This window comes from Protopterus annectens, chromosome 8.part0 (assembly GCF_019279795.1).
Source record: "Protopterus annectens isolate FY-2018-M chromosome 8.part0, PAN1.0, whole genome shotgun sequence".
Lineage (NCBI taxonomy): Eukaryota > Metazoa > Chordata > Ceratodontiformes > Protopteridae > Protopterus > Protopterus annectens.
Window position 1 is genome coordinate 1,334,510,148 of NC_056741.1, and position 20,395 is coordinate 1,334,530,542.

Consider the following 20,395-nt stretch of genomic DNA (forward strand, 5'->3'; position numbering starts at 1 on the left):
CTCCCTCAAGTCCCACCCTCTTACTCCTCTTTCCCCTTCTCCACTAAGATTAGGAAGAAGGTTAGCTCTTTCCCTTCAACAAGGGGAAAAATTACCCAAGACAGATGTGTGCTCAGTGTCATCAAGTCAAGTTACAAACTTTCCTTCGTTTGCCTTCCAAAGCCTGCTGGCATTCCTAAAAAATCAGTTTGCAGAGGCTCTAAACCAAGTAGGACTGCTCGTGCAGCAAGGCTCCATCGAGGAGTTACCATCTTACAAAAGAGTGTTGAGAAGGAATTGGCAAATAATAACTATGGATGAAGAAGCTATCTTACAAAAGAGTAAAAGGATACTACTCAAGACTCTTTCATGTCCCAAGAAAAGAAGGAACATGGAGGCCCATTCTAGATTTGTCAAAATTAAACAAATTTCTTCTGGTTCCAAAATTCAAAATGCTCAGTTTGCAAAAGCTTCTACCCATGTTTCCTCCAAGAGCCTACGTGATCACCTTTGATCTAAAAGATGCTTACCTTCACATTCCTTAGCAAAATCACACAGGAGGCATCTATGCTTCAAAGCAGGTGGAAATCATTTTCAATTCTCTGTTCTGCCCTTTAAAATGCCTTGCTCAATGGCTCAAGGGCATTCAAATCTACCCTTGCCTAGGCCAACTGCATGAGCCAAGGAGGCTTTATGGAGGAGTTTCTTTTGGCCCTGCAAAAATCTATGACCATTCTGTCCTGTCTGGGTCACACCCAGAATCTTAAGAAATCCAATCTTTACTTCTCCAGAAAACTGTCATTTCTGGGAGCATAGATAGGCACAGACAAGCAAGGAGCATTCCTTCCACAGGAAAAGATGGCTTTCCTAACCTCCTACTTCCAGTCTGTTCTTTGCCTGCAGCCTTTTCCAGCATGTGAGGGTTCTCAGACTTGGGATTCATGGCCTTGTGCATCTTAATGGTTCCTCTAGCCAATCCGTATGAGAAAAATCCAGTGTTATTTGAAAGAATATGTGGAATAAGCACAGCCAATCTCTCAATCAGAAAAGTCCACTCCTACCTTCTCTAAAAAGGGAGTTTCTGTAGTTGATCTCTGCTTACAGTCAGGACCTAGGGGTACCCTTCAGGATCCCTCAACCAACTCCGTCTGTGACCACAGATGCCTCTCCAAGTTCAAGGAAAATGGGAACAGAATTTCTTTAAAAAGCACATAAATCCAAATGATGTGATGGCTGTTCTCAAGGTCATCCTAGCTTTCAAGGACACTGGGAAATCCAGAAACTCTGCAGTCAGATGCCACAGTGATGTTGGTACATAAACAAGTAGGAAGTCACTCACTCACTCACTCACTCTCTCTCTATTTATTTCTCTGTGCAACCTTACCATGTCCTTATGGGACACAGCACAAAGCCTGGATCTTCATCTTTTAGACCAGTACCTGCCAGGGGTAAACAACTTCTTGGAGATCACCTCAGCAAGTCAGAGATGGACCCACACAACTGGACTCTAAAAAGAAATGTCATCCAGCTCATCTGCCAGGCTTAGGGTGTGCCAGAAATGGACCTTTTTGCTTCAGTCCATAACTGCCAGCTACAAAAATTTTGCACAAAGGCCAAATATTTAAAGGACTGGAGGAAGGATGCCTTCTCTTTCCAATGGGCCGCTCTGTTTTTTTGTTCGTGTATTTCCTTCCATATCTTGCATCCCCTACATGCTACTGAAAATCAGGGAGGGAGGAAGGATCAATAGTGATTCTTATTGCTCCCTTTTGACTGAGACAGCATTGTTTCCCTCTCCTTCATAGCTTGAGCAGGGAGACATCATAGCTGTTACCTCAACAGGTGGAACTTCTGACACAAAACGGGTTCCATCATACTCCACAACCTCAGCACCTTGAGACTGACAGCATCATTGATCCACTAGCTGTTTCTTCAAGGCCTCCTCTTGGACAAGGATGTACTGGGCATTTTGAAACAAGCTAGAAAACCTAGGACCAGGAAATCCTACTATGCTAAATGGAAATGTTTTTGTATTTGGTGCCAACAGCAACATATTTCTCAAGGCAGTGGAGATCAACCAGTTGCTTGTTTACCTTACTCATTTATTTAAATCTGGTATGTCTTACTCATGCATAAAAATTCATTCTATAGCCATCTCTGACAGGCCTTTCTATGCAGTCTTCTCTCTACTGTCACCCCTTTTGAAAAAAAATTCTTAAGGTTGTGCTTCACCTGAGATTTTCCAGATGAGCTCCCTCTTCGGATCTCAGTTTCATGCTGGAAAAGCTTTCTCTGCCTCCTTTTGAGCGTGCTGCTACAGCTGATATCCAGTTTATTTCTTGGAAAAACTATTTTTTAGTGGCTATCTCCTCAGAAAGATGGGTCTCAGAAGTCAAGGCACTTATGTACACTGAACCCTTTCTCATTTTTCACCAGGACAGAGTTTGTTTTAGAACTAACCTGCTTTTCATGCCAAAGGTGGTTATGGAATTTACCGTTAATCAGCCCATTCACCTCCTTACATTCTTCCCTCAGCCTCAAAACAGGGAGGAATGTATCCTTCATTCCCCTGATGTTCATAAATAACTCCTGATATCTTATTGCCAGAATTGAGGCAGACAGGAAATCCATCTGACTCTTTATAGCCTATGTTACTGGAAAATGCTATTCGCAAGCAGGTTATTCCTAAATGGATTTCTAACTGTACTGCTTTCTGTTACAAGCATTATGGAATGTAAGTCCCACATCATATCAAATCTCAGTCCATCGGGGCTACTGCCACCACGTGTTTTTCTCAGAGGGGTCCCATCAGAGGAATTCTAGAGGCTGGCACTTGGTCCTCTGTTCACGCTTTTACTTAACACTGTAATCTGTTTTCCCCAAATCCATGGCTGGATTTGCCTCTACAGTCCTGTGGGGCATTCTAACCTCTGCCTAAGTCTGCTTTATACTCCAGTCCCCCATTTTTCTCAGCTTTGGGAATCCTCCCGTATGATTATAACTGCAACAGTGAAAAGTGATGAACATAGTACAGTTGTGTCTACTTACCATAAACGTAGATGTTAGTGTGCTTTCACTGTTGCAGTATGTTATCCCGCCCTCCCTCCATTCCCTCTCGTATATTTGCAGTTTGAGGTGAGCATCCCTCTTCCTACCCCTTCCCAATGCCATTTTTTTCTCTCCCCTTCCTTTCTGGTCTTTAGGGTCTCTTCTTTGGCACAATGAGGACCTTTGAGTATTCTATGGTCTGGGTCTGGAGCTCCTCCTGGATGGCTCCTGCTTTTCCTGGAGGCTAGAATGACCTGTAAGATGGCACTAGCCAAATGCTGTTTTACCCAGGCATCCTGATGCCAGGTGCAGGGCATCCTCCAGCCCAGGACGAGGAGGGAGTAAAATCTCTGGTACTCAGGCCAGCCAAGGGCTGCCACTTCAAGGACAGCCCATATGGTTATTACTGCAACAGTGAAAGCACTCAAACATCTGCATTTATGATAAGTAGACACAACTGTAATTTCTTGACAGGCTGCAACATTCCTGATAGCCTCTTACTGCTAAAGCTTTTGATTGATTGATTAATATGAGAGCCCCCAGACCCATAAATATTTAATCTGATGTCACTCTTCACTCAGTCCTTGACAGTGGGTTTGGTTACGAACCTCAGAACAGAGACGGCTGTTTACTTCAGCTCGCACTCTCCAAACTCTCGAGCCAGGCTCTACCCGTAATGCCTTTCACAGAGATTAACTCAGATCTCATTTGCCACTTCGCAGACCAGACATGTTTGTTCAGTCTCTCGAGCCTTCGCTTAGTTTTTTGTGAGTAATTTCTAATTTTTTAACACTTTATTTCTAAATTTTCCTCTTCATAATTCCTTGTATTTCTGTCCTCTCCACCCTTGTCTTATCGTAGCTGGTTTCTGTCTGTCTTCTCTCTACCTTTGGTAGACTGTCCAGTACCATTGTTGGTACTCCTTTTCACGCCTTTTAAATACCTTTAAAGGTAGTCTTTCATACCATCACTGGTGTTTTTCTACTTTCTATTTAAAAAGAAAAAAATCTTTCTTTATCTGTATTCCCTTCTTTGTCTGACTGCTTTCAACCTGTTATGGCAGACCAACAGGAGAAACTTTCTCCTCCTAAACCCTCTAAAGGCACCTCCGGATTCAAAAGGTGTAAGAAATGTCTGGGCAAGATGCCCAATTCAGACGGGCATACCCTGTATGTGTATTGCCTTGGTAAGATACATTTACAGGAGAACTGTGTGATTTGTCACGGGTTTTCAACCTGTACTTTAACAGAAAAGAAAAACAAATTAATCTTGAAAGGACTACTTAAAATTGGATTTGACAAGGCCATTTCTGAGTCCGGAGAGAAAGTTGGTACTTCATCATCTTCTCTTCTTCACTTGCTTCAAAGAAAAGGCTTTCCTCTGTTACAGAATCCATGGAACCCTCAAGGAAAATGGCTAAACCTTCCTTGGTACCGAAGAATTCATCGGCACCAGAGAATTTGCCTACACCGACTATTGCTACTACCACTAAATTGGCTACAGTACCTAGTGATGTAGCGGTACAGAAGCAATTGGGGCTGCCTCTGCTCCCAACAACATCCTATTCCCCATCTGTGGACCCACTTAAAGACAGTCTTTTTTGTGGAAGTGAGACCTTCTAAATCTCCTTCCACTGCATCTGTTCGATCTACTAAGAGTCTCTCAGAGACCGACTTTATGAGACTGGTGGATCAGCTACTGGTTGCGAGGGAATTGCCCTCGGTTCCAAGCCACACCAGTTGTGGAACCATTCATCCTATGACACCCCCATATCCTCCTCCTCCTCCAACTCTTGCTGAGCCTTTGGAGCCCCCAATCCCGACTCTCCCAGCTCCGTATGTGTCGGTTCCAGTAGCATCTTCTTCGGTTCTGATAACCACCTTGAGTAGCTCTGAGTTTTCCACACCGGAGACCTCCTGGGGTCGAGACTCTCTGGTTGGGTCTGAGATGCATGGTACTTTTTCGGTACCGTCTGTGTGTCTCAGTGTTGTGGCCTTTGCAGCATCGACCCAAGCTTCTGTTCCAGAAGCGGCCTCCTCGGTGCAGGGTGTGACCCCAGTTCCGAAGGAGTCTAATATTTTGGTTCTGGATTCCCACCCCTCTACAGGGGGGAGCAGCCTTCCAGATTATGGAGAGGGCATTGTCTATTGGAGACTCTGTCTGTGTCATCTCTGTCGGGACAGATTTCGGTATCCCCTCAACCTGAGCTACCATCAGTCTCATCGCTGGGGCAGAGATCTCAAAAGTCTCAGCTAACACCTACCTTGGTAGTTCCTTCTTCTGGTCATCCACCCGACGAAGTCCCTGCTAATATAAAGTGCAAGAGGAAGCACTTAGACTCTCCGGAAGAGTCTTTCACTGAAGGTACTGATTTCGATGAAGGGGAGGGTTCCCTAAGGTCACCCTCAGATGATGATTCCTTCGGGGGACATCCTAGAAATCCTGAAACAGAGGGGTAGCTAGTCCTCATCCCAGCCTTCCTCAAAGGAATCAGTATACATACTTGGAGGCTTTTCATGCTCAACCCTGTACTTCTTGGATCTCTCCACCCGCTGATTATCTCATTAAATTGATCGCTCAGCGGGCGTGAAAGATGCCCGACGCCATAGAACCAATCCCTAAAAGAGACCTGATCGAGTATTATCAGCCCCCAAAGAAGAACCACATTGGGCCAAACAAATTCCCATTGATGCCATGGTGGTAGCAGCAGCCACCAGAAAGGAACTTGCCGAGGAAAGTCCTACTGTCCGTCGTCCTACCAAGGAGTGTAGGACTTTTGATAGATTTCAGATGCGAGTTTATGCTTCATCGACCTCTGCTGTAAGGTTCTTGAATTATATAGTGCACTTTACAAGACTGCAGAAGGATCTGATCAAGAAGCTTTCGGATAACCTCTAAGGAGCAGTGGTTGAAGGGGTACAAGATGGTTACTTCTCTGCTTGCAACCCTAGAAGCAATTTCTAACTCGTCAATGAGGCTTGTTGCCCATGCAGCTGAACGGATGAATGGGGCTTCGGGTTCAGGCATAGCCATTAGAAGGCATTCCTTGATGCACTTGTCCAAATTTGCTGAGCCATTTAAAGCATCATTCATCAATGCTCCGTTTGACGGATCTTCCCTGTTTGGTCCCAAGGTAAAAGATATCCTAGCCAGAAGTGAAAAGGACGGTAAGACCCTTTCTGCCGTTGGTATACGTTTCTCCACTCCTCAGAGACTGTATTCTATGAACCAGAGAAGTGAGAGACTATGGTTTAAAAAATCCAAAGGGCCTTTCCAGGATTCACGAGACAAAGACTTCCGCCAAGGCAGAGGGGGAAGCAATGGAAGACACCGCCCTAGAGGCAAAAATGGACCACAAAGTCAAGGCTCCAGAGGGACCACCTCTGGAGCTTCCTACCGGCACCCCTAAATGGGTGCATGATTGCCCACCTCTGGAGGCAGCTTTCTCTGCACCAGTCTGCCTGGCAAATGTTAACAATGGACAAATGGGTGCAGGGAATTATATCCAGGGGTTACCAAATTCCTCTCTCTCAACCTTCAAAACCCCAGAAAAATCTCCCAGACGTACCACCCAGTCTCAGGGAAGCAGCAGTTTTAGAAATTCAAAAACTGCTAAGCAAAAGAGCCATCCAAAAAATTCCTACCAGACCAGAAAGGATCCAGATTTTACTCAGAGACCCATCTTGGTCAGCCAATTCAACAATGCGGTTCAACAAACCAAATTCCGGATTGTCATGTTTCAGTTGATACTTCCATTCCTGGAAAAAGACAAGTGGATGTGCTCTATCCACCTCCAAGATTGTTATTACCGCATAAAAATGGAAGAGAGTTCCAGGAGGTTTTTGCGCTTTTGGCAGAGAGTTGGTCATTTCCAATTAAGAGCACTGCCCTTTGGACTTACCACAGCCCCCATGGTGTTTACCAAATGCATGGCAGTGGTAACAGCTCATCTAAGACTGCAAGGGTTTTGAGTATTTCCATATCTCAACGACTGGCTCCTCACTGCTACCACCAGCCATCAATTAGAATGGGGAAGAGATTACACCATACATCTCTGTGCATCTCCAGGAATAACTATAAACTTCGAAAAGTATGCACTTCAACCCACTCAAAAACTGGTTTTCATTGGAGCTCACTTAGACACTATATCGGGAATTGCATCTCTCCCTCCAGAAAGGATACAATGCATAAGATCTCAGGTTGGTCAATTACTACACAATGACAAGGTCCCAGCAAAATTAGTTCTTCAAACCTTAGGCTCCATGGCAGCAGCAATCACTCTAGTTTCTCTGGTGAGGTATCACATGCGGATATTGCAATGGCTACTAGCATCCCAATGGTCTCTCATTTACTAACCAATGTCTCAACTAATTCTGAGTGCCAATCATTGCAAGCATGACCTGTTGTGGTAGCTACACTCCAGCCAGGTTCTTGTGGGTCGTCCTTTCATTCTCCCCTAGCCCCAAGCCGCAGTGACCATGGATGCTTCCCAGACAAGGGTGGTGGGAGCATTGTCTGGGAAAGACAGTCCAAGGCACGTGGTCCCAATTGGAGGCCAGCTTGCACATCAACATACTAGAAATGAGGGCAATGCTGTTAGCATTGCAAGGATTCCAGGATGTTCTCCCTCTAGGAACAGTAGTGATTCAGACGGACAAAAGTGTCAGTGGTCTGGTACATAAACAGTTGGGAAACAATTCTTACCCATTGTGTCAAGAAGCACTCAGAGTTTGGCAATGGGTGATTTCTTCCAACCACTTTCTCATAGCAATGTACTTTCGGAGGAGCTCCAACGTGATAGCAGACAAATTGAGTAGAACTATTCTCTTGCCTCATGAGTGGTCTCTCAATCCGGCAGTGGCGAACAACATTTTTCAGCACTGGGGCCAACCTTGCTGCAATTTCTCTGCCTCTCCTCTAAACAACACGTGCAGAATTTACTTTGCCCTAATCCCCCTTCAGGGGGAGTCACCCAGAGGCACTCTTCTCCACATTTGGCCTCTCGGTCTGCTTTATGCCTTTCCCCAATTCCTCTCTTTCACAGTTCCTGAAGAAAGCCAAAGGGTTGGAAAACTCGATAATCTTCATTGCCCCCTTCTGCCCTCAACAAGTTTGTTTTCCCTTCCTGTGGCTTCATTTGATTCGAAAACCATGGATTCTGGACCCAGTTCCAGATCTACTGTCTCACCTGGAGGACAAAACCTCAAGCTCACTGCGTTGCTTCTCCAGTTCCCATGTTTGCCAGACATTCTTCTTTCCTCACCTGTCTGACAAATTATCACTCATCACAAATCATCTACAAGGAAATTATACCAAAGCAAATGGGAGAAATTTGATAGATGGGCTCTAGACAATGGAACAGATCCATATTCAAGTCCTATCCACAAGGTATTAGATTTTTTAGCTTTTATTTACAGTCTGGTTCCTCTATGTCAACAATGAAAGTGTATTTAGTTACAATTTCAAACTTCCATACGGGACTGGAGGGTGCTCCTCTGATGTCACACAAACTGTGTAAAGCATTCCTAAAAGGTCTTCTAATGCTAAGACCTCCATTTAAAGAACCTCTTCCCTTTGAGATTTAACTATGGTCCTAAAGGGCCTGATTCAGAACCCATCTGAAGCATCAGCAACTTATGACTTAAAATATCTGTGTTGGAAAACCATATTTCTAGTGGCAATCACTTCTGCCAGAAGAGTCTGAGAACTTCAGGCCATATTCTGCTAACCTCCATACTTAATTTTTTCATGAGTATAGAGTAGCGCTTCAAACTAATCCTTCCTTTTTGCCCAAGTATCCGAGACAAATATTAATCAGACTTTACAGCTACCAGTCTTTTTCTTAATTTTTTCAAACAAGGGAGAATATGCTGTCCATCTTCTTGACATGCACAGACAACTACAATTTTATCTTCAGAGGACTAAGATATTTAAAAAAATCAAACCATCTTTTTGTGGCATTTTCTTCTCTCTATGTAGGTAACCCAGTTTCTAAGGTTACCTTGGCCAAGTGGCTTAGAGATTGTATCACATTCATATATCATTCTAAAGGTCTCCAGCTCCCAAAAACAGTTCAAGCTCATTCTACAAGAGCAGTAGCTACTTCTGCAGTCTTGAATTGTCAGGCTCATATGTCAAAATGCCTGTTTGCTTCCTTTGAGTATATAGGAAGGTTAACTGCTAACCTTCCTTTTTTCAGAAATTAAAGAATCTCTGAATTCTTTTAACAGCTTCTGTTTCTCAGGTAATCAAACTCTTTGAAGTGTTCGTATAACTGTCTGATGGTGTATCCAGAGTAGTTGCTACTGGATTAGTTATAAGCGCTGCTTGGTTATATTCCCAAAAATTTACCAAAGGATATCAAAGATGATATTTTTATGTATTCCCTAGATAGCGAGAGATTGTTTGGTCCCTCTTCTGCTGAGCTTCTTAAAAAGTCATTGATGAAAGAGGGAAGTTAATGCAGGGGTAACTCAAGTTTATCAACCCTTCCTCTATCCCAAAATGAAAAAGGAGGAACCTTCTTCATTTTCCCTTTCTTTCTAGGCTGTGCTAATCTACCCATGTAACTTAGGCCATTGCAACAGGGATCTAATGATGAACATAGTAAAGTTATGTAAAATGTACCATAACAGTAGATCGAATAAGGAAAGTTAACTTTCAGAACAATACTTTCCCATGAGATAGACCACATTTTCCACTCATCAGGAGACTGCATAATCGAGATCAAATCTTTTTTTTTATATGCAGCAGCCCTGTGGAAGACTTCAGTTCCCCCAGAGCCCAGCAATCCATCCCTCAGTTAGGGAATCCAGGGTAATAAACATGCTTGGTAAGGACATATTTGTCTGCCTTACTCTTCTTGCTGACACTGATGTACCTTATACAGGTTGAGTATATTCAAACATGTACTCTCTAAAGAAATACTCCATTTGATGGATGAGATACCAAATGGACCAAAGACGAATTGAAAACCCAGGCTACTGCCTCCTTGGTTGTGACAACCCTACGGCTTGTGCCACTTGCATTGAGGCAGAAAGTGAGGCCAGCACTGCAGATTGGCATAACTTTATGGTGGTAGTCCTGACTTCATTTAATAGATTTTACAGAGAATATCAAGAGAATTGTCTTGGTTTCTATTTTCTTTATTTTTTCAGGTTCTGTTCTATTTGGCTATGATGTTTAAATGCACTTCAGAGATATGGAGGAGTAAGGAAAGACCTTTACTTTTGTGGAAGTTAAATTGCATCCTGCACAGTTTTTAAGTAATAGAATTCAGAGGATCCAGCATTGATGGTAATTCCTGTGATGTCCCCCAGCATAACCAGAAGGAGAATGCTGAATGGAGTTAGTCTTGGCAAAGCCACTTCCAATATGATTGACCTCATGGTGACTGGTAATTTCTAGAAGGCTGTGGTCAGCCCCAGGGTAGGTAGTAGTGTTCCTGAAGATATCCCTGAATGCTTCACTTTGAAAGCATTTGGGAACATTTGCCCTGCACTGCAGTAGTGGTAAAAATTACCAAAGGCAAAGGTAGGTCAGACATAATATCCAGAAGTTACATAATTCAGTTCCCAGACCCTCTGCATCTCCAACACCAGTGCTCTTGCTAGACATCCCATCCTGTGTGAAATATTTAAAAAAGCTATCCAGTAGGTCCCAGCAGACCAGAAAGGTCAAGGATTATCTTCCATTTTCTCAACACATGCTTATAGAAACCTTTGACTTGGACTTGGTGGAAAGCATTCTGTCCTATTGCATGGATTAAATGTACTTGTTGGATATCCAGTGTACTGACCTTTGCATCAGTATTGCCATGGAGACTATTACATTTCATTTGTAGGATGTACTGTGGGCACATGGGTATGCAGGGCCTTCCTTCTTCCCAAAGACATTTTACTTACATTTCATTCATTACTGCAAAAGGAATGTCTTCCCCATTGGCCGCACTAACCTCCTGTATGAAAGTCTTGGGTCACATGACAGTGGCACTCTCCATGTTGCCCTATGCCAGACTACAGATAAGAATTTTGCAGTGGCTTGTTTACTTACAGTGGAGCTACAGTGACCAGCAGCTTTCACAATTTATCCACATCATCAAACATGCAAGTGCCTGCTCAGATTGTGGCTGTATTCAGGCAACCTTACAGTTAGCAACCTCTTCCAGGTACTGACCCAAGCATGTACAGTCAGCTCTGATGAGTCTATCACTAGGCTGATGGGGCATTACAGAGGACAGAGAGACCACAGTGGAGTTACAAATCCTTTTAGAGTTCTGGAGATAAAAGAACTGCTCCTCACATGGAAAGCATTTCAAGACAATCTTCCGCAGGGAAGAATTGCCATCCATACCAACAACATGGTAGTGGTTTCATACATCAGCAGGTAGGAAGGCACACACTTCTGCCCCTTGTTCAAGCAGGCCATGACTCTTTGGCAGTGTGCTGTGGTGAACATCAGCTTCCTAGTGGTGGTACATATCCCAAAGCTGTTTTGCTGGAAGACATACTCAGCAAGATCCTTTTTCCCCCTCCATGAGTGGCTCCTAACTAAAACATTAACCTGGAGACTGTCTTCAAGTGCAAAGTGTCACCAGTACTTTACCCTAATCTCTCCACTACACCACCAATCAAGGAATGTCTTAGTGGAACAGTGCCCTCATGGTCTCCTGCAGACCTCAAATAATTCAGCCCAGCAAAATCATTTTTTCAAGTGGGTATAACTTTTACTAATAGAAATTCTTAGTTACGCTACAGTCAATAAAAGGTTTGTATTTAATTTTCCATAAGGAACTTATGGCAGACCTTTTCCATCTTATGTTCAAGATAAGTATAGAATATAACCTTAGTAAAGCATGAACTTTGCAGTCTTACTCCCTTCGTATTTCAACACAGGTGAATACTTTCTCCACTGTAGGCATGTGTAGATTGCTCAGATTCTACTTGGGCACAATTAAACCCTTCCACATGAGTGGCTGGTTATTAATCTTCTACATTCCCAAAAACTAGGCACAAAAGTTTCTAAGAGTGTACTGCCTTGAATGGTTGGCAGGTTGCAAGTTCTGTCATGTTAAACACAGCAACTCATTGATGACCACACTCTAGGCCTCAGCTGGAGTCATGTCCACTTCTGTATGGTTTCTGTGTAATGCCACATTAAAAGTTATCTGCTGTGCAGCCCACATGGTCTTCATTCAACACTTTTGTCACTTGTATAAAGAGGAAGTTATTTCCAGAGTGCAGCCTCACAGCAAGATGTTGTTGCGTTCGATTCTCAGATAGAGCGTCTTCTCTGTGGAGGCATGCGTGAATGGGTGTGCCTTCGTTGAAGGCTGTGCATCAGGGCTGGTGACTCTGCTCGTAAAAATCCACTACCAAACATTAGTGGACCGGAGTTCCGCTGTGGCGACCCCTAACCGGGATAAGCCGAAAGACACAACAAGTCACCCTTTGGGGCTGCTGTCATCAAAAGGATATTTCATTACCTTTTGGATACAGAAGATGGACCATGCCTTATCAGATGTAAAAGTTATGTACTCACCATACTGATCTGTTAGAAGCAGATCCATTTTCAATAGTACTTACCCACACCATTCATCACCTGACATTGGAGGAGTAGGGCCTTTTTGTTTCTTTTCCTTTTCTCTTCAGTATGTGATAGTGTTGAGTGTTCACACACTTAAAGAAAGAAATGAAGTTTGAGGGAGAGGTAGAGGCATGATCAGATGTGAAGGGAGAAAAGCCTGATCACTTTATTGGACAAAGAAGTCCTAATGTCTATACAGTATGTAGTCCTGCTGATTAACAAAGGGGGCTCTGTTTCTTATAAAGTACGTGTTATGGTTAAGTATATAATTTCTTTGTAGTTATTCTAAGTTGCACATGAAGCATAGGATACTTATTGGTCATGAACATTTTATTTTACTTCAGTGCTTCAGTGTTACTGGCTTTATCATAAATGAACTTGCTTGGATTGTCTAATGTAAAAAGAAATCACAGAAGGGCTTTGTTTTTCTTATATTTCTATTTTTTTGTGTTCTTTTTCTAGGTGCTGCAGGCCCAAGACTATTCACAATACATCAGATTGATGCCAGTACTAACAATTTACCCAAAGCTCACACATGGTAAGAAAATGAACACTGCAAAACAAAATCATTTATACTTGAACAAAGTAAAGATTTAGAGGTTTACTCCAGCTTTGGCAGGAAAAACAGTTTGCTATGTCCATGATTTGAATTTAGGTATGAACACAGAGGGCTATTAAAATTGCATAAAGTTGTTAGGGAGTCCTTAACTATCCTAGAGAATTATCTTGTACACATTGTGACCATAATGTGCTTGTTAGTTGATGGCACCTCAGGTAATACTTCAAGTAAGATGCTGTTGGTGGGCACTGGCCCAGTGCATGCACACCATGGATGGTATTTCACAATAGTACGAGCACAACAGAAGACTTTTTTTTTAATAGCAAGCTTTGTTTTTGTTAACTGCTTAATGTCTACACAGTATGATAATTCAGCAAAGTGTGGTACAAACATGAGGAGTTCTGACAAAAGGTTTAAGAACGCAAAACTGATTATAAGGTAAGACTTCTTTTTTGTTGTGATGGAGAATGTTAGAAAAGTTAAAATCCTTCACGATATGGGGTCCATGTCTTCCTGTTTGAGAGAACCAATTTGCCAGTAGCCTTAATATGAAAACCTTACCAGATGATGAAAGACAGGTATGAAAAAATAAGGAAAAGCCAAAAAAGGTTGCATCTAAAAAGGTAGTGGGCTCAGAGCGTGAGACCTCAGTAATTGTCAGTTTTTCAGAAGCCTGTGGATGCCAGTCCTAAGAAGGTGGTTTATTTGCCTGTGATGTCACTCTTCAATAGCGGTGTCCTGACTTGCCATAGCTCCTCTGTAGGAAAGGCAGCAAGATACAATTCCTTTCTGTTAGACCAGTATCTGTCGAAAGGATTGAGACCTCCAGGCTGAATACCAGTTTCCAAGCACCTGCAGTAGACATCTCTCTGCCCCGTGACTCTTCATCTGTGCCATCATGTGACATAGATATCTCAGTTTTGTCAGTGTTGGTGTAGGAAAGAAACTGAAACTGTAGTTTTGATACAGGAACAGATTTCCTATAGTAACAGACAAGAAACATTATGACATCCCAAGTTTGGAACTCCTTTCACTGACTATTGCCCCTTTGGCTGAATTTGACTGTAGGAAGTTTATGGAAGAGTGTATGATCATGTGGAAGAACTAATCATCATTCCACCCAATCCTCCTTTTAAGGATGATTCCCATACTTTGCCTGTACTGAGTTGAAAGAGGACTTCATATGCTGTCCTCACATTGCCCTACCAATGGTTTATGACTTTATCTTTGGGCTGCCTGCCAGAAGATGTTTCCTTAAAGTAAGTTTCAAAGGAGGTCTTAAGCTCATAAAATAACTTAAAACCTTCTAAGTTTAGAGAAGAATAGACAAGCAGTTGTTCCATCCATTTTTCAGACTTTTGAGGATTCTGAAACACCTTTCCTAGAGCCAAACTTAGAGTGCTATTTCACAGTAATTTCCTCAGATGTAGCTGCTGATTCTAAACTGGCCCATCCCCCTAGAAGCCTACCCCTTGATACGAAAAATAGTGGTGGATGTTTCTGAAAAAAAATTACACTTCTTCTTACCTATGCTTTTAGGACTTTGAACTACCAAGCCCACATAATAACTTGTCATAGGAGCAGAGGACATGGCAGAAAATATTCCAGTTCAGACCCAAAGAGATGGAATTTCTAAACTGAGTTATATTGGTTCCATGGTGGTAAAGCATGCTATAGTAGGTTTGTGTGATGCAAAAGATGTATGCTGTCATAGGGCAGCCATGTGATCAGTTCTTCCTAGTCTCCCATTAGACAAGACTTTATAAGGCACCCCACAGGAAAGAGGTAAATTAATGAAATCTAATATATATATATATATATATATATATATATATATATATATATTTATGTTTTTTGTCTCCAGTTCACAAATATAGAATGAACTACCTCACCAAGCAGTGGCCCTTTTAAAGAAAACAGTCAAATACTGATCAATTCAGACACGAAAAAAATTGGAAAAAGGCAAGCATGGAGAGAAAGCAATTGCAGGGATAGCACCAAGGAAGGAGGAGGGGAAGGTAAGCCCCCTCCAAATGGGGCATTACTGACTACACAACCAAAAAATCCATTCTTGTATTTCTCAAGAGGCTCATTTTTTTATTTATTTCATTTGTTTACCGGAAATGTCCGACTGGGCATGGGACCCATTTTCAGCGGATGCCCAGGGAGAAAAGCTCCATACATACAAACCTAAAAATAGTTTCTTACATACATTAACAATAAGGATACACACATAAATATGTTATTAACATTGTACAATGGAAAAATAGAATATTAATTGCTAAATAGCTGTGATTTACCAATTTCATTTACAGCGGGTTGAATATTACAGTTTGTGAAGTAGTGAGTGCAGAGTTATCCAGTCTGTCAGGAAAGGGATCTGAAGAAGAAAGAGGAAAAGCAGTACTGAGTGGGCGAGTTGAACATAGCTTGTAAGGTAGATATTAGTTGTAGCTGTAAGGAGGATATGGGTTAGGGTGGAAAATGGTGAGTGAGAGGGGGATGAAAGGGGGTGGCCTAGCTGGGAGTGTGACAGGAGCAGAGCCAGTGTTTTGCTAAATGTTCTTTGAGGAGGTGTTTAAACTCATGAATGCCAGGGTTTTTAGCTATAGGATGAGGTAGGGTGTTCCAGAGTTTGGCAGTTTTGTAGGACTAGAGGGTGGTACCTTGTGTGTTGTGAGGTTGGATAATCTTTAGCAATAATTTGAGGATCTTAGTCTTAATGCCTATCTAGTGATACCATCCTGGCAGCCCGAACTAGTTGACCTTTTACTACTGATTTCTTCTGGTGAACGGGGTGGGAACAAGTAAAATGCAGCATAGTGTTAGAATATGTCTTCTTACAATGTATTTCTGCTATGTAACAACATAAACTGTCCTCTTTCACTAGAAGTACATCCAAATATGTAATACTTCTATCCTCAAAAGAACTCATAAATTTCAGAAAATCAGTACTGCTATTAAATTTCTGTACTAATTCTTCGGCTGCCTGGATATCACCCTTGAATAACATAAAAACATCATCCAAGAATCTGGTATAAAAGCAAATTTTCTTCATTAATTCATAATTATTGAAGACATAATGTGCTTCCCAGTGGACCATCATCAAATTAGCTATGCTGGCCCCACATGGCGAACCCATCGCTACACCCACTTCTTGTAAATAATAATCACCTTCAAAATGTATGTAGTTTTTACTAAAGCAAATGTAAAAGTATGATCCACAGCAGGAAAAAGTGAGAGCCAGGAATTAATATCCAAAGAACGTATTTATTGAACCACACAACAAGCTATTTGTTCGGATTTTATACTTAGTTGTTAGTATTTAGCTTTTAAAACAAGCTATTAATTAATTTCAGTTAATGGATCACATGACCATTCTCCATTTGTTTAAATAAGATCAGCTGTTTATGGTTTTTATCTTGATAAAGCCCAGTATTGTAATGAGTGAAAGCGCTTGATAGACTTATTGTGTGGTTCAATAAATACGTTCTTTGGATATTAATTCCTGGCTCTCACTTTTTCCTGCTGTGGATCATACTTTTACATTTACTTGGTTTTGGTCATCAGTTTTTGTTTTTTAGTTTTTACTCAAAATTAAATCCAGTAATTCCTCCACTAACCTAATCTCTTTTCTTGGGGCACCATGGAACCTCATCCTCTCAGACACCCATGCCACCCCTATTCCATGAGGTATTGAAAAATACAAGCCAATCACATCAACGGTCAAAAAATTAATACTCTCATCAAAATTAATTTCATTTACGTTCCTTAAAAATGTCCAAGGGTCCTTAAAAATGTTTTTCTCCATAAGGACATACTTCTTTAAAATGCTGTCAACAAATTTCGCATTGACGTAATTAATCGATTGCCTTGCATCTACTATAGCACACAGTGGGAGATCTTCCAGACATTTATGCAATTTTGGGATTCCAAACAATGTGGGCGAACTCTGAGACAACACCCTTAAGTAGTCCAAAGTTGCCTTGTCTATCAGGCCTTCAATAAATAAGTCTTCCAAATATGCATAAATATCCCTTTGGGCTCTATTCACTTCATTTAAACTTGCTTCCCGATAAATAAATCCTTCCAGTAACTTCCTCATACATATGTTATATTCCGAGGTATCCATGATCACCTGACCCCCTCCGTTATCTGGTTTTAACACCTTTACAGGTAGTTATCTTAATTGATCCAATGCTAATTGTTCATTTTGGGAAATATTCATCACTCTTTTCCTGCATCATTCATTTCCCAAGTCTGTAAAGTCTAATTCACACACAGTCTCAAAACACATCAACCAAGGATGCACAGGTGGGTTGTGTGTGCTCAAGACCTTCAAGTCATTCCTTATCCCAGCATTGTTTCCATACAATAACTTTAAGTTCAGTTTGCTTATATACATCTTTAAATCTATGAGAATTGAGGGTAAACTGCAGTGCTTTGTTGGGACAAAAATCAGCCCCTATGCAAATAGTTCCACCAATACCGGATTATTTCAAAATCGGTATAATTATGCATATTAAAATCTCCTGCAACATTAGTCAATTTCTTAAATTGAGAATGCTTTAGCCAGACACGTATCTGTCAATCAAGGGCATACATTTAAATTTAGAGTCATTGATAAAATAGGGGATGATAGAGGGGGATTCACGAGCCTGTTGGTAGAAAAACATGAGGTTATATGGCACTTGTGATATTCTTCGTGTTTCACTGTTGCAGTCATTACATTTGGGTTATCTGCTTGCAGGTAGCCCTCAGTCAGCCTGATTAACAAAGTCTTGGGTCCTGCGTTGGTTGCTGTCCTTTCTTCCATGACATCAGGTCATCAGGGGTATAAAACATGCAGCCGACACCATTACATCAGTCTTTCTTGCCGTGCGGTGCCCGAAGCAGAAGCAGTTCGCAAGTGCTGGTCGGCCGACTCCTGAAATTTTCGTTTTCAGGTTTCTGAACCGAAGTCTTCAACTAAAGCTAAGTACCCCGTTGGGGAAACTTTTTCTTGTTCCTTACCCGATGTCAGTAAAAGTTAATAATTGCATAATTGCATTACTTGTGGAAAGCAAATACCTCATAAAGATTTTCATTTGTACTGTATTCCTTGCCTAGGCCCTGACCACGGCATATCTTGCTGTCGGTTTTGTGCTTTATTTAACCAGTGCACTATCCATCTATATATTTTCGCCTCTAAATATTTCTGTTCTCGGTTTAATTATCCAGAAATGTCAGTTAGCCATGCGACTACCGGGATTCCGAAAAAACGCAAAGACAGAGACATGCCGCCGAGGTCCAAAACTGCAGACAACGCTTCTCCTAAGCCAGTCGCCAGTTCACCGGTACTCAGTGAGGCGCTTTCGCAGCCCCTGATACTCGCTACTTCTGATTCGCAGACCTCTACTTAGACCCATTTGGAGTCAGTTATGCCGCGAGATGCTTCAACTGTGGAACCCGCGGATGTCTTTACCTTGGATGGGTCCGGAGCCCCTGTGCAGGCACCGGCTTCTGAGTGTATATTCAGGCCTACGGACTTGCATATTAAACCGACGCCTCCTTCTTCACTTAGGCCTAAATCTCGAACCATGCCTAAAAAAACGACGCCCAGGCCACATGCTCATGCCTCTATGCCTAAAAAACAAATGATAAAAATGGCAGATCATCTAATAACTCTAATCAGGGGTAGCCAAACCCTCCCCTCCCCTTCTAAAAGGCCTAGGACTGAAGTTGTTTATGAATCTTCTGACCAGGATTCTGTTTTTTCCTGATTCTTCTGATGAACTGGATTTGCCCTTATCTACTTATGAGGATTCTGATGCAGAGGACTCTGTTCCCTCTGCTTCCCCTCCAAAGGATTTTTCTTTTGGTGAAACCTTACTTTACTCTAAGGGAGCATTTCCACTGGGAAAGCCAAGATTTTTCTGATTCAAAAAAAGAGGCTCAGGGATTTCTTACTCCTGCCTCAGCATAGGCCTTTAGCTATTCCCTCCTGTACTAGACATTGTTGATGCTTTTTCGGAATCTGGTTTGGCCCTTGACTTTTTGCCTCCTGCTCCCAGAAAACCGGACAGATTCTACAGGGTCCCTGAGACACGCAAGTTCCTTTTTAAAAATCGTATTGCGGATCCAGAGACTATTTCTCAGGGGCCCAAGGGCATTAAGGCTTCTACTGCTAAAAATCCTACCCCTTCTGATAGAGACTCCAGGGTGCTGGATAGATGGGGTAAGAAGGTACACTTATGCAGCCTTGGCCATTAGGGCTTTAAACTGCCAGTTTCATATGTTAAAGTATCAGAAACATGTTATTGGATTGCTTAAACAGAAAATGATGTTGATTCCTGATTGTGTGGAAAATAAAGAATTACAGGATTTAATGCATTCTGCTGAATAGGTTGGAAAACATACTTTGCAATGTGGTCTTGACTCATTAGAGGCCTCTTGCGGGGCTGCTGTTACTGGGTCTGTGCTCAGAAGGCATGCGTGGCTTAAGGAGCAATCTTTACCTGATCATGTTAAAGCTAAATTGTTGGATATTCCCTTAAATCAGGACCGCCTGTTTGGCAACAAGGCTGAGGAAGTTCTTAAAAAGATGGAAGATAAAGCTAAATCTATGCAAACTGTTAAAAATTTCTTACAAGTTCAGCCTCCTATATTTAGTAGGCACTGGCCCTCTAAAAAATTGGTCCTTTCCAGCCCCTTCCAGGTCTTCTCAAGCCAAACCCATACACAGCAGAAACCCCAAGTTTCAGTCCCAGGGGACACACAGGACTATGCAGTGGGGGGCCTCCACTTCCAAATCTGGGAGTAATAAGACTCCCACCTATGGTAAACTGTCTCAATGACTTCCTTTTAAAATTTTCAAGCACTTATCAACTGACTGCCCCTTTGGGGGAAAAGATTGCTCTTCATGCAAAGAACTGGGATATCATTACCCAGGTCAAGTAGGTTTTAAGTATAGTGTCCCAGGGATACAGATTTCACTTCCAAACATTGCCAACACCAAACGGGTGGCCGGACCTACCCCCCAAATCAGCGGGCAGAGGCCCCAAAACAAGTGCTTTCTCTCTTAAGCATGGGGGCTATTCATTTGGTACCAGAAGAGGAAAAGGGACAAGGTTTCTACTCGAGACTTTTCCTGGTACCCAGAAAAGGCAATTCATGGCATCCTTTCCTGGACCTGTCTACTCTAAACATCTTTTTGGAGATTCCAAAATTCAAGATGCTGACTCT

General features: G+C 42.1%; 1 protein-coding gene across 1 annotated transcript in view; it reads left to right on the forward strand.

Annotated features, from left to right (window-relative positions):
- SMURF2 (SMAD specific E3 ubiquitin protein ligase 2) overlaps positions 1–20,395 on the forward strand; it is a gene marked incomplete in the record, with an annotated part of 2,869,016 nt that overhangs the window by 2,728,127 nt on the left and 120,494 nt on the right. The window contains 1 exon segment of the mRNA XM_044080880.1: positions 13,075–13,150. Coding sequence (XP_043936815.1) covers positions 13,075–13,150 — 76 coding nt within the window.